Source organism: Notamacropus eugenii, chromosome 5 (genome assembly GCF_028372415.1).
Source record: "Notamacropus eugenii isolate mMacEug1 chromosome 5, mMacEug1.pri_v2, whole genome shotgun sequence".
In the NCBI taxonomy this organism is placed as follows: Eukaryota; Metazoa; Chordata; class Mammalia; order Diprotodontia; family Macropodidae; genus Notamacropus; species Notamacropus eugenii.
In genome coordinates this window covers 9599995-9612536 of record NC_092876.1, presented here as the reverse complement: position 1 = coordinate 9612536, position 12542 = coordinate 9599995, and the positions used below count along the sequence as shown (strand labels likewise).

General features: G+C 41.2%; 1 protein-coding gene across 1 annotated transcript; it reads right to left on the bottom strand.

The window, feature by feature from the left end:
• Window positions 1–618: 618 nt before the first annotated feature.
• LOC140503287 (uncharacterized) lies at window positions 619–2278 on the bottom strand. The gene is made up of 2 exons (XM_072607134.1): window positions 1793–2278; window positions 619–1557 (listed from the first exon to the last, which is right to left on the bottom strand). The coding sequence occupies exons 1-2, from the start codon at window positions 2232–2234 to the stop codon at window positions 1109–1111; spliced, it is 891 nt and encodes a 296-aa protein (XP_072463235.1). The 5' UTR covers window positions 2235–2278; the 3' UTR covers window positions 619–1108.
• Between the last annotated feature and the right edge of the window lie 10264 nt (window positions 2279–12542).

Below are 12542 nucleotides of genomic sequence, written 5' to 3'. Positions count from 1 at the left end.
GTGTGTCAGGGTATTGGGGACAGAAATCCTTCTCCTCTGCCTTAGTGGAGGCTTTGCTATCTTCAAACTCAGTCAACACTCAAGGGGTGTGCTTTCTTGGAAAACATTCTTCTCCTCCAATGGCTACTGTCAACAGTTTGATGATACCGATCCCTCTTAAGTATTCTCCTTTGATTCTCCAAAGAACATTCAGAGGTAGATTCTCCTATTATCCCATTTGAAAATTGAGGAAACTGAGGTAGACAGCAGTTTAAAAGACACTAATCCCAGGCCACTAGCTCTTAATCATCTGAGACCCAGAAGAGTATTCTCTTCCTCCCTGTGGGGCACTTGCACCCCAGTGGCACTTCTGGTTGCATGTCCCTGACCAGTAGCATTGGCACATCCAGATGGCAGTAAGAAAAGCTAAGACCTTCCAGCCTCTGATTCAGGACTGTCTGCCCTGGATTCCCAATCCCACTCTCACAATCAAGTAAGTAGAACTGGCACAGATAGCAATGCCCATACCTATTTAGAACACTGTCAGAAGCACCCAGAGAAAACCCAAATAAAAACCACTTAGAAAGAAAGTAGGGTTTATTGAATTGAATTCAATTTTATTGAAATGGTTGCCTCCATCACCAGAATTATTTCCCTACATTCCCCCTCTGTCCTCTCTCAGAGAGCCATTTCAGATTACAAAGGATTTGTTCTTTAGGGGGTGAAAGAGGAGAAGTCAGCACAAGTGACCAACACACACACACACACACGCACACACACGCACACACAAAATAACAACAACAACGAATACCACTAACATAAAGCCCCAAAGCTTGCATATCTGCCACGTTGTGAGATGGGATTTTTAGTAGTCTGAAAAGCTGCCTCAAGAAGAGAGAGGGTAGGCAGGTGCACCACACTACACTGGCTTCCCTAGTGCAAAGACTTCCCTTATGTGCAGCTAGCCACTGGAGAGAAAGAAAAGCCACAAAGGAAGAGGGAGAGAATCTGAGGAAATGTCCCCTCATCCCCTTGCAGTATCTGTGGTCACTGGCAGGCTCCTGAGTCTGAATGCACATTGGCTGTTTGGGGTTTCCTGCTGGCATTGGAAAGTGGCACTTGCAGATCCTCAGCTCAGCCTACAAAGGGAAAGATCGAAAGGCCAAAAGGAGCTGGGACACCTTCCTGGCCTCATACATCCAAACAAGGACTCCTGATAGCCAGGTGGGTGGCTGGGAGGTGTAAGGTCATCTTCAGAATCATCTACTTGTCCTGGGACAAATGAGGGAGACAAAGGAGCCGCCAAAAATTCTTCCTGAAAACTCCCTTCCCGTTCATTGCTCTCTGTGTCAATTGAAGTAGACATAGTGTCACCATTCTCTGAAGTGGAGCCTGGCAGTAGGGCTTCCTGATCTTTCCATTGGCTTCTTGCTGCACTCTCTTCGTGTTCTTCTTCCTCTTTCACTTCTACACCTTTTCCACTTCTCTCTATAGCACTTGTGTATGCCTCTTCTAATTCAACTTGCATGTTGTGAAGGTGGAAGAGACCAGGGGGCATTCCTTGTTCTTGAACTTTGACTGTGAAAAAGAAGAAATGGAACATGGATCATTGAAGACATGGTGTACTCAGGTGGTCTCAAAACTGGCACAAAATCATGTGGGGAAAAGAAAATGTCATTATTTTGAATTGCTTCCAAATTAACCAACCCTTTCTGCCCCACCCAAGATATTCATTTACCTTCCCACTCAGCACAGAAGCTCTTTACAACATTTGAAGCTTCAAGCCTATCCCAGCCCCCTCTTCCATTCTCACCACGGTCACTGCTGTAGACATCATTGGCATGAACATCATGGTTGTGATTGTCACTGGGGTCACTGCTGCTGTCATGCTTTTCATTGCTTTCCTCAGAATCATCACTATCACTACCATCAGTGCTGTCACTCTGGTAGACAGGTCGGAACTCATCACCCAGCAGGGTATCTTTCAGGTTTTCATGAAGTCCTGGGAGAAACTGAGTGGGCCAAGAAAGCACAGTGAATTCTTCATCAGCATTCTGTTTACTCCCGCTCTTCTCTGGGTCACTTGAAACTGTTATGGTGGTACCTATGGTCAACATGGAGCCTGAGATTAAAGCTTCATCATCTCTGTGCTGGTTTCTTGATTCCTCCTGTTTCTGTAGTTCTCCCTCCTTCTCTCCCACTTCCATAACTTTCTCACTTCTTTCTTCAGTTTGTCTTTGGCAGTTGTTAATCATCTCTTCTTGGTTGAGAAAGTGGAGGTAAACAGTGTATGTTGCTCTTTCCTAAAAGTTCGATTTTAAAAAGGATAAAGAAAATGATTACCATAAGAGTAGGGTCATATATTCTAAACTTTGAATAAAATTACATGGAAAATATAGTAAAGCAGAAATGAAGTACTTCTTAAAATGCTTTAAATTTTGTTAGCATTTACCAGTCCTCTTATACTTCTGTATTGAAATCATATAATCACTTCCCAATCAGCTATCGTAAACATTCCCATCCCTCGGCTCCAGCCTTTCTGAGCTTGGTCTTTCCTTATTTACTCAGTTCAAGGCCATTACCTCCTTCTGAACTGGATGAAGTTGAAGCCTTTGGAAGAAGGCCATCTGCCTATTTTCTTTCCCTCAAATCAATTAGATATATTCCCTCACCTCTCTCCTGAAGAGTCTCCCTTCTCCCTGGCCAAGACGCTTTCTGGATCCCAACCTTTCCCACCTTAGCCAGTAGACTTTGTCTTCTGTCATCCCCATTGTCTCCCATTTTCACCTTCTCCCAACTGACTGCCTCCTAAGTTCCTTCTACAAACAGACCCATCACTTCCCCATGCTTCATAAATTCTCATGGAGGCTAGCTCAGGTGCTCCTTCATATAGTCAGTGTGAATGCCCTTTCCAGCTAGCCCAGATGCTCCACACCTCATTAGCAGGGGATCAAGATAGAGACAATGCTGCCCTTGAATGAGCCTGGTCTCCTGTCCTTATCCTGCTCACCTCTTTACCTACTACTGCCAGGTTCTAGATATTTGATTCAGAAAGGCTTTGAGAGAGTAAGTATATTGCAGTCAGGGAATGCCCGATTTTGACCAAGGATGGAACTGAAGTTGAGGCAGGCAAGAAATTTAACTGTTGTCAGAGACCTCGCACCATGTCCCAAGCACTGAGTCAAACTCAGTTCTTCCACTGACTTCAAGTCCTTTAAGCTTGCTTTCTCTCATTCCCTCAAACAATCTGCTTCTTCCTTTTCAGAGAAGTCAAGGAAAGTGGGCTCTCTCCAGGAACAAACTTACCTTTGATGTCCTTCAGGAGACTTCTCAGGGAGGAATAGAGCTCCAACTGAAGTCTCTGCTTTGAGCAGGAATCACTGAAAATGGGCTGGTTCTGGCTTTTTATATGCTTTTCCCCAGGAATTCCTGCCCTGCTGTCCCATTTAAATTAAGAAGGTATGAATCCCCACTTTCAGAATGAGTGGCAGAGGAAAGAAATCCTTTTGTCCCTCCACTGCCTCCCAGGATTCATACCTCAGTGCTCTCCCTCCCCAACCCTCCACCCAGTTATCTCCTTAGCCCCTCATCAAATTACCTTTGTTAATTACCTCACCTTAATTACCTTTGCCCTGAGGCACTTTTTGAGGGTAATCCAACTATTCACTTGGAGAAATAATTAATTTTGATCACTTTACCTTAGGAGTCTCCTAAATCAGGAGTGGGGAGCCTATATATGGCCTTCTAGGTTCTTGGGTGGGCCTTTTGACTGAATCTAAGTTTCACATAACAAATCATTTTATTAAAAGGATTAGCTCTGTGAAGTTGGAATTCACCCAAAGAGTCACATTTGAGGACATAAAGGGCCACAGGTTCCCTACCCCTGTACCTAAATATTTAACAAGTGTCCAGATCTTTGATTTTCAGAATTTCTTTGTATTTGCGAATTTTTAGAATTTAATTGGGGATTTTAAATTTGTTGTTTTCCTAGCTATTTTAGTTGCATGCCCAATTCATTGATGTCCTCTTTCTCTATTTTATTCATATAAGCATTTAGAGGCATAAAATTTCCCCCAAGAACTACTTTGGCAGTATCCCAAAAGTTTTCAATAAATCCTTTAGTAGAGTGCCCCAGTAATTTCTGCTTGCTACTGATTATAGTATCTGGAATGATCTATGGAAAAGTCCAAGTGGAAAAAGAAAAAGCAATGACATATAATAACATATGGTAAAGGCTGTCAGTGTACATGTTGACAGAATTCCTTCTCCTCTCCCTTAGCAGATGCCTGACTTTCTTTCCTTAAAGCCATTTAACACTCAAGGGATGAGCTTACTTTCAAACACTCTTCTCCCCAAAGGGCTATTGTCAACAGTTTGAAAAATGAAATTAAGTTGAATTACTATCACTTCTCATCTCCAGAGGAGAGAGAACAAAGGAAGGAAGGTATGGAGGGAAGAGAGGAGACAAAGAAGGAATAAAGAAAAAAGAAGGAAGGAAGGAAAGAGGAGAGTGAGGTAGGAATTACTAAGCACCTACTTAATAGGTGCCAGTGCCTGACCAAGTCCTCTTCAGTATTATCTCATTTGATCCTCTAAAGAACTTTCATGTTTTGTATGACTACACATGTATAAACTCTACTGAATTTTCTCTGGGTGCTTCTGACAGTGTTCTAAATAGGGATGAGCACTGCAATCTATGTCAGTTTTATTTACTCAAATGTGAGAGTGGGATTGGGAATCCAGGACACAGTCCTGAACCAGAGGCTGGAAGGTCTTAGGTTTTCTTACTGCAATTTCGATGTGCCAGTGGGGCAGCTAGGTGGTGTAGTGGATAGAGCACCAGTGCAGGAGTCAGGAGGACCTGAGTTCAAATTTCACCTCAGACACTTAACCCCAATTGCCTCATCCTGGGTCATCTCTAGTAATTTTGATGACTATCTGGTCACAGGATACAGATGACTCTGGAGGAGAAGTGAGAATGGTGACCTGCACAGCCCTCACTCAAAAACAAAGTCAAGCGCAAGTCATGTTTGCATCTAGCTTAGCTGTTTTAATGTGTGATCTTGTGCAAGTAATTAAAACTCTCTGCCTCTCTCGGTTATTTCTTCAGCAAAAAGAGGATTGTTGGCCCAATTAAGCTCTTAAGTGTTTTTCCATTCTCCAAGTCCAGGATGTTTCTATGAACTTGACATCCTTTTAAACTTCCTGTTTGTATGGTAAGGCAAAGTGTCACTATGTAAATGTGATTTTGATAGCTGAATCACTCAGTTTCCTGGTTTAAATGACTATACTCTAGAATCTATCCATTTTGGGGTAGAAGAGACCCAAGAAAGTACCACTCCTTCTGACCAAGATGGCATTGTTGGCCTCTAGACTATGCTGGCCAGCTACATTGGGAGATGCTGCTTCCATGAAGGAGAAAATCCTTCAGCTATGGTACAGGATTTTCTAAAGAAGCCTGGTCAGATTTTAAAGACTGCTTCTGTTGGAATTTCTGCTATGAGTAGTTATCACTCAAAGTGAGCCAGTGCTGGCTTCATGTAGTTTTCTAAGGGATCCCCATTAACATTAAGAAAGTATACATTTTCACCTTCAAAATGAGTAGCACAATGGGAGAATCCCCTTCTTAACCTTCCTCCCCAAGATCCACACCTTGTGCTTCTTCTCCTCTCAGCTTTCTCCTTAGCATCTCATCTAGTTACCTTTAGCCCTGAAATATTTTCTGTGGGCCTCCAAGCACTCAATTCTGAGAAACAAGGAAAGGGAGTTTACTCCTTTGATCAATTAATCAGTCTGCTGGGAACTATTTAGGAAGGATAAAGTGTTGCTGCTATGTGTCTTTCATTCTGAAAGAGGACTGTGACATCAGGAAGCTGATGTCTTGACTTGTAAGTGAATTGAATTTAAGTGAGGCAGGGCTGTGCAAAGTCACCAGCCCCATTTTCTCCGTTAGTGTCATCTGGGTCCAGGGGCAAGAAAGAGATCAGGATAACTGGAGATGGCCCTGGATGCAGTGGGAGACCTTACATTTAAAAAAAATAATTAATTTTTAATTTTCAGCATTCACTTTATAAGATTTTATTTTCTAAATTTTTCCCCTCTCTCCCTCCCCACCTCACAAGTGTCATGCAATTTGATATAGGCTATAGATGTACAATCATATTAAACATATTTCCATGTTAGTCATTTTGGGAAGGAAGAATCAGAATAAAAGGAAAAACCCATGAGAAAGAAAAACAAAGAGAAGATAGTCTGCTTTGATCTGCATTCAGACTCCAGAGTTCTTTCTCTGGATGTGGATAGCATTTTCCACCACGAGTCTTTTGGAATTGGCTTAGATCCTTACGTTGCTGAGAAGAGTTAAGTTTATCAATATTGCTGTTACAGTGTACTTGTTCTCCTAGTTCTGCTCACTTCATTTAGCATCAGTTCATGTAAGTCTTACCAGGTTTTTCTGAAATCTGACTGCTCATCATTTTTTATGGAACTATAGTATTCCATTACATTCATATACCTCAGCTTGTTCAGTCATTCCCCAATGGATGGGAAACCTTTCAATTTCAATTCTTTGTCACCACAAAAAATGTTGCTATAAATATTTTTGTACATGTGGGTCCTTTGCACTTTTTTTAATGATCTCTTTGGGATACAGACATAGTAGTTGTACTGCTGGATCAAAGGGTATGCACACTTTTATAGCCCTTTGAGCATAGTTCCAAATTGCTCTCCAAGAATGATTGGATCAACTTTGGCCTTTTTTACCTAAGGTATTCTCCCAGGTCTTAGTTTGTCTGAAGAAACATCCATTCGGTGATTGAGGTTAGGTAAGAAATAAGGCAAAAAAGGAGAGAGGGGAACTCTTTTACCTACTCAAAAAAAAAAAATCAGCCTGGGAGGTTAAGACCTCCCCGGGTTTTTGGCCAGAAGGGAAACAATTGATATTTATGTTCACTCTGAGCCATCAAAATCCAGACAATGACCAATCAGCCTTGGGTTGGGGCACATTATTGGCCAATCAGTGAGAGTCAGAGTGATTTGGGTTTAAGGTATGGTCAAGACCTCCATTTGCCTTTCAAGGGCTTTATTAGTGCCTGGTTTTCCAGAACTTTATTTCAAGAAATTTTTATCTTTTGTAAGGTCTTAGTTTGTCTGAGGCAACACTCATTCAATGATTCTAGGTTTGGTAAGAAATGAAGCAAAAGATGACCTCCTCTGCCCATTCAAAAGAAAGAAAAGGAAATAAAAAGTACTTAGACAAGGTTTCTCTTTTCTTTGGAGTTACTTAATTGTCCTTCAGTATTTATCCAGGGCTCACACTGACAGTTAGGTGGTGCAATGGATAGAACTCTGGGCCTCGAGTCAGAAAACTCATTTTCCTGAGTTCAAATCTTGCCTCAGGTATTTACTAGGTATGTGCCCCTGTGCATGTCACTCAGTCCCATTAGACTCAATACTTAAAATGAGCTTGATGGGGTGGTGGAACCTGTACTCCTAAGAGGAAAAGATCACATCTTGAAAAGCAATCCAGTCCCTGAATTTTCCCATAATTTCAGCAACATATATCACTGGCACCTCCATGCTTGAGCTAAACTGCCAAGCATTCAAACTATGCTTCAGAGAGCACAACTTCAATGGGCTGGCCACATTGTTCAAATGCAAAATGTACACTTGCCAAGAAGACTATTTTATGGAGAACTCATATGGGTCAAAAGATCACATAGTGGCCAGAAAAAGGGATACAAGGACACTCTCAAGGTCTCTCTCAAGAACTTTGGAATTGATTGTGTGACATGGGGGACATCTGACACAGGACAGTCAGCATGGTGTGCCCACGTCAGAGAAGCTAAGGTCTTTCCCAGGTCTTTGTCTATGAGCAAAGAAGAATTGAAACAGCACAGAGGAAACATAGGATGAGTAAATTTGGAATAACCATCCCAAAAGGTCACTTGGACTATCTGTGTCCAATCTGTGGTAGAGCATTCTGAGCTCTTATTGGTCTGAGCAACCACAATTGTACATACTGAAATTTCACTTTATCATGGTGATGTTATTTTGCTCCTCCACCAATTTACTTAATACTCCTTAATCTCATCTAGATATTTTAACTATTTTACCTGACCCACCCTGGAGTATTTAACATTTCTTAATTCCTTCAAGATCGTTTCACTGACCCTTCCCCCCTTTTTTTTTGTATATAAATATCAATCCCATTTTCATCAAACTTCAGCCCACTATATTGGCATTACAATACACTTTGCTACTTTGAAAGAAGGCTTGAATGCTCTGAATTTTTTCCAGGCACTCCCCCTGTACCCTAACATATTTGGGTTTCTAGCACCCCAAACCACATGAGCATGATTGGATTTGTGCTTTAGGAAAATCACTTTGGCAGCAGAATGGAGGATGGATTGGAGTGGGGGAGGCACCTGAGGCAGATAGACTCAGCAAGAGGCAATTATTTCAATAGTCCAGGTAGTAAGTGAAAAGAACTTGTACTAGAGCATTGGTAGTCTTAGAAGAGAGAAAGGGGAATATATTAGGGATTTTGAAAAAGTGAGATACGTAGGGGTGAGGAATAGTAAATTCTAGATTGAGCCTGAAGATCAGAAAGATGGATTTGTTCTCCACAGTAATGGCAAAAGTAAGTTTAGGGGAAAAGACAATGAGTTGTTTTGAATATATTGAGTTCAAGATGTCTACTAGATATCCTGTTAGAGATGTCTGAATGGCGTTTGGAGATGCAAGATGACTTCAGCAGAGAGGCTGGGGCAGAATAAGTAGATTTGAGAATCATCAGGATAGAAAAGATAATTAAATCCTTGGGAGCTGATGAGATCATCAAGTGAAGTAGTATACAGAGAGTGAAGAGGGCCCAGGATAGAACCTTGAGGTGTACCTATAGTTAAAGGACATGATCCTGGAGGAAGAGCCAGCAAAGGAGACAGAGGAGTAGTTAGATGGGCAGGAGGAGAACCGGGAGAGAGCGGTGTCCCCAAAACCTCGAGTCAAGAATCAAGGAGAATAGGGTGGTCAGCACTGGGAAAGACTGCATGCTATTTTTGGCATGTTTATTTTTTCCTTTTTTTTTTAGTCTGTGTCTTCTTTCATAACTAATATGGAAATATGTTTTGTGTAATCGCACATGTATAACCTGTATCAAATTGCTTACTGTGTCAAAGTGGGGAAAGGTGGGGAGGGAGAGAGAATTTAGAACTCAAATTTTAAAAGCTGAATGTTAAAAATTATCTTTACATGTCATTGGAAAAAATAAAATATTTTAAAATTAAAACAAAAAACAAATACTTGTTGATTGATTTACTCTTTTCCTAGTCTGACTACACATAGCACCAAACCATCTCATCACTTAGAATTGACCTTCCTCCCTATTAATAGCATTAGTAGAAAAGCATTTCAAGTTAATCTCATTTGACAGGCCCAGCTCCACTTTGGACATTTAGTTTCCTCATATATAAAAGCAGGGGATTGACTGAATGACTTCTAGTGCCCCTTCCAACTTCTAGACCGAAGTCCCCTTCACTTCAATGACAATCACCCAAGTTCAGATGTTTATTACCTCCTTCCTGAACTATTGGAAAACTCCTGATTCAACTTCCAGCTTCAGTTTTCTCCCTCTGATCCCGCTTAGGTAAGCAAAGCAAGTCCTTTATTGGTGCAGGAACTCCCTCCCATCAAGCGTGATTCACAAAATTAGTGTCACAGGTTGGAATATAACTCGGGTCTTCTAGAATCCAAATCTGATGTGCCAGGCTACCTATCTTTATCACATTGAAAACCACTTTATATCCAAGGTCACCACCTAATAGTGGGCCTAGGAATCCAGGCGTTCTGGTTTTAATAAATGTTGACTGACTCACTGATTTAATAGCATCAGGACTCTGCTCCCAGGTCATCCTAGGTCCAGATCCCAAAGCTCATCTCCACTCCCAGTCCCAGAAAGGGTTACTCAAATGTTTCTGAAGATTCTTTCATTGATCAGATGATGTGATGAGGAGAAATTGAAATCAATCAGAGAGAGAGAAAGAAGAGAAGTGATCATCCTAGAATTGTGGATATATATCCAGGAGACACTCTAATCCAAACCCCTCCCTTAATAGAAGATGAAACTGAGACCCAGAGGTCACACAACTACTAAATGTCAGGGGAGATTTGAACCCAAGTCCTGACTCCAACAACTACAACACTGCACACTAGAAAGAGCCCTGGGTCTGCAATCAGAGGACCTGGCTTCAAATCCTCCATGAGCCTGAGGCTTCACAGATTAGTCTTCTCTATCTCCAGTGTTCCATAGGGTCTGAACGAAAGAAGAAAGGGGGTAGGATGGCAGGCAGCAATATTCATCACTGAGAAGCTTGAATTTTCTCGTCCGAGAAGAGTCTATTAGCCAGAATGTAACCATGGAGGGATTGGGGGTAGGTGGTTACATTTCTTAGGAAAGCCTATAATAAAATAGGAACCTACAACTTGGAAGGGAATACAGAAAGGGATTAATGACCAGAAAGGGGGAAGAGAAAGGGAGGGAGGAGAAAAGGGACCTCGAACCTGTATTCACTCGCCATTTCTCTTCAGGTCCTACAGAAGGACCCAGTTAGTTTGTTGTAGGAGATTACCCTGGGAGATCTGCCTTCAGAAATCGGGAGCCTAACTGCACCCTTTGTAGTCTAGCCCACTTTAGACCCCATTTCACCCATTCAAGATGCAAATGTCTGCGGTAAACTCTAAAATTTGAGGTTGGATGATTTAACACTGCTCCTCCTCCAGATTACAGAGCCCTCAAAAAAGGAGGAGGAAGAAGGAGGGGAATGGAGATATTACCATTTTCATTTAACAGATGAGTAAACATCTTCAGAAAAATAAGTAACTTGCCAGTTGGTGAAGGGCCAGGAATATCAGGCAAAACAGAGCCTAGCAGACTTTGAACTTGAAACCTAAGGAGAACTGAGTTCACTAAGTGAGAGCAATCCAAGCAATGCAGATATTTTTTTCTCCATAGTTTGCTTGCTTGTGTTATGTCATCTATCCTCTGCTTTAATTGTTCACATTTTATATCACCTGTATCTAATAAGCCGATATTTCTTTCTTAACTATGACATTCCCTCCCTCTCCACCTCCCCACCCCTTACTGTGCTCCCATGTGTTCCTGAACCTTGTTAGTAGAGTCAGTCCAGAGAGGTTCAGCATTTCCATTCACTTTGTAATGGCTCTATATAAAAGAAACTCTTTGGGGATAACAATAATTGAATTTGAACCCAATGATATCTCTGTGCATCTCCCTTGTAAGTTAAAAAAAGAAATCTGTTGTATAGAGACCATATCTATGAGTTTTTCTTTCAGGTACCACAGCCTGTTATAGAATATCTACACATACTCCATGATGTTGCATGAATTTTTCTTGCCCATTTGACTAACTAATGCCCATAAACCAGCATCAAACACAAAGACAGGAAAACTGCATTTTATTCACTGTGAAACATTCTACCAGCAGTTGGCAGAAATGTGTTTCCCTCACAATTCAGGATTAATGTTTATATATCTGTTTACATACAGTGGATAGAGTGCTAGACCTGGAGTCAGGAAGGCTAATCTTCCTCAGTTCAAATCTGTCCCCAGACACTAGCTGTGTGACTTTTGGCAAGCCCTGTCTGCCTCAGTTTCCTCAACTGTAAAATGAGCTTGAGAAGGAAATGGCAAGCCATGTCAGTATCTTTGTCAAGAAAATTGCAAATGAGGTTACAAAGAGTTAGATATAACTGAATGAAATTTATATATTGTAGAAGACAAAGAAAAAAGTTGACTACTCATTATAGTGCAACTGGTTATACAAATGGGAAAAAATGGTACATTCAAGGAGAATGTATATCACTAGCTACAGATTATAATACAGAAGGGATGTACTTTTCTTAGTATCACTAGTTTCACTGAAACAAAAAAAATCATGCATCATCTGTCAGGCAGGATATGGAAGGGAAAGAGACCATGGGCAGTTAAAACCTCCTTTTGAAGCAATTTAGTCTTTTTGTACCAATTAGGTCAGGGAGAGAGAAAACACTAGAGGAAGCTAGCTGTTACAACTGATCTCACATTCCACACAGAGGTTATACACAGTAAAATGAATAATCCAGAATAAAATGGAGTTAGTTATATCAGTTCTTAACATTACCACTATTAGCTCTCCAAAATCCTTCCCTTATCTTATCACGATTACCATGGCAGCAAGCTCTCTAGCCTCTCCACATAAGAGACACACCATCACAGATGCGCTGTGCATTCTCCAGATCCCCATTATGCATCCTTAAAGCAATTAAGCCATAGAAGGGACAGGTCATTCTTACTTATTCTACTTGAAGTCCTCTGTGATTGATAATAACAAAGACCTCAGACAGCATATTAAGTGTTGGAAGGTTTATACAGTTATAGATTTACATCTGGTAGGAACCTTAGAGGCCATCAAGTGTGAACCTCTCGCTTTGCAGATAAAGAAACTGAGGCAGAATGAGGTGAAATGACTTGTCCAGTGCTACAGAAATATTAAGTGTCTGTCACTG

Excerpts from the sequence above, each read along its gene's own strand:
- LOC140503287 (XM_072607134.1), bottom strand. The coding sequence starts at position 2,234 with ATGATTAACAACTGCCAAAGACAAACTGAAGAAAGAAGTGAGAAAGTT. Across the intron at positions 1,558-1,792 it reads TGTCTACAGCAGTGACCGTG|TCAAAGTTCAAGAACAAGGA; the intron begins GTGAGAATGGAA and ends TCTTTTTCACAG.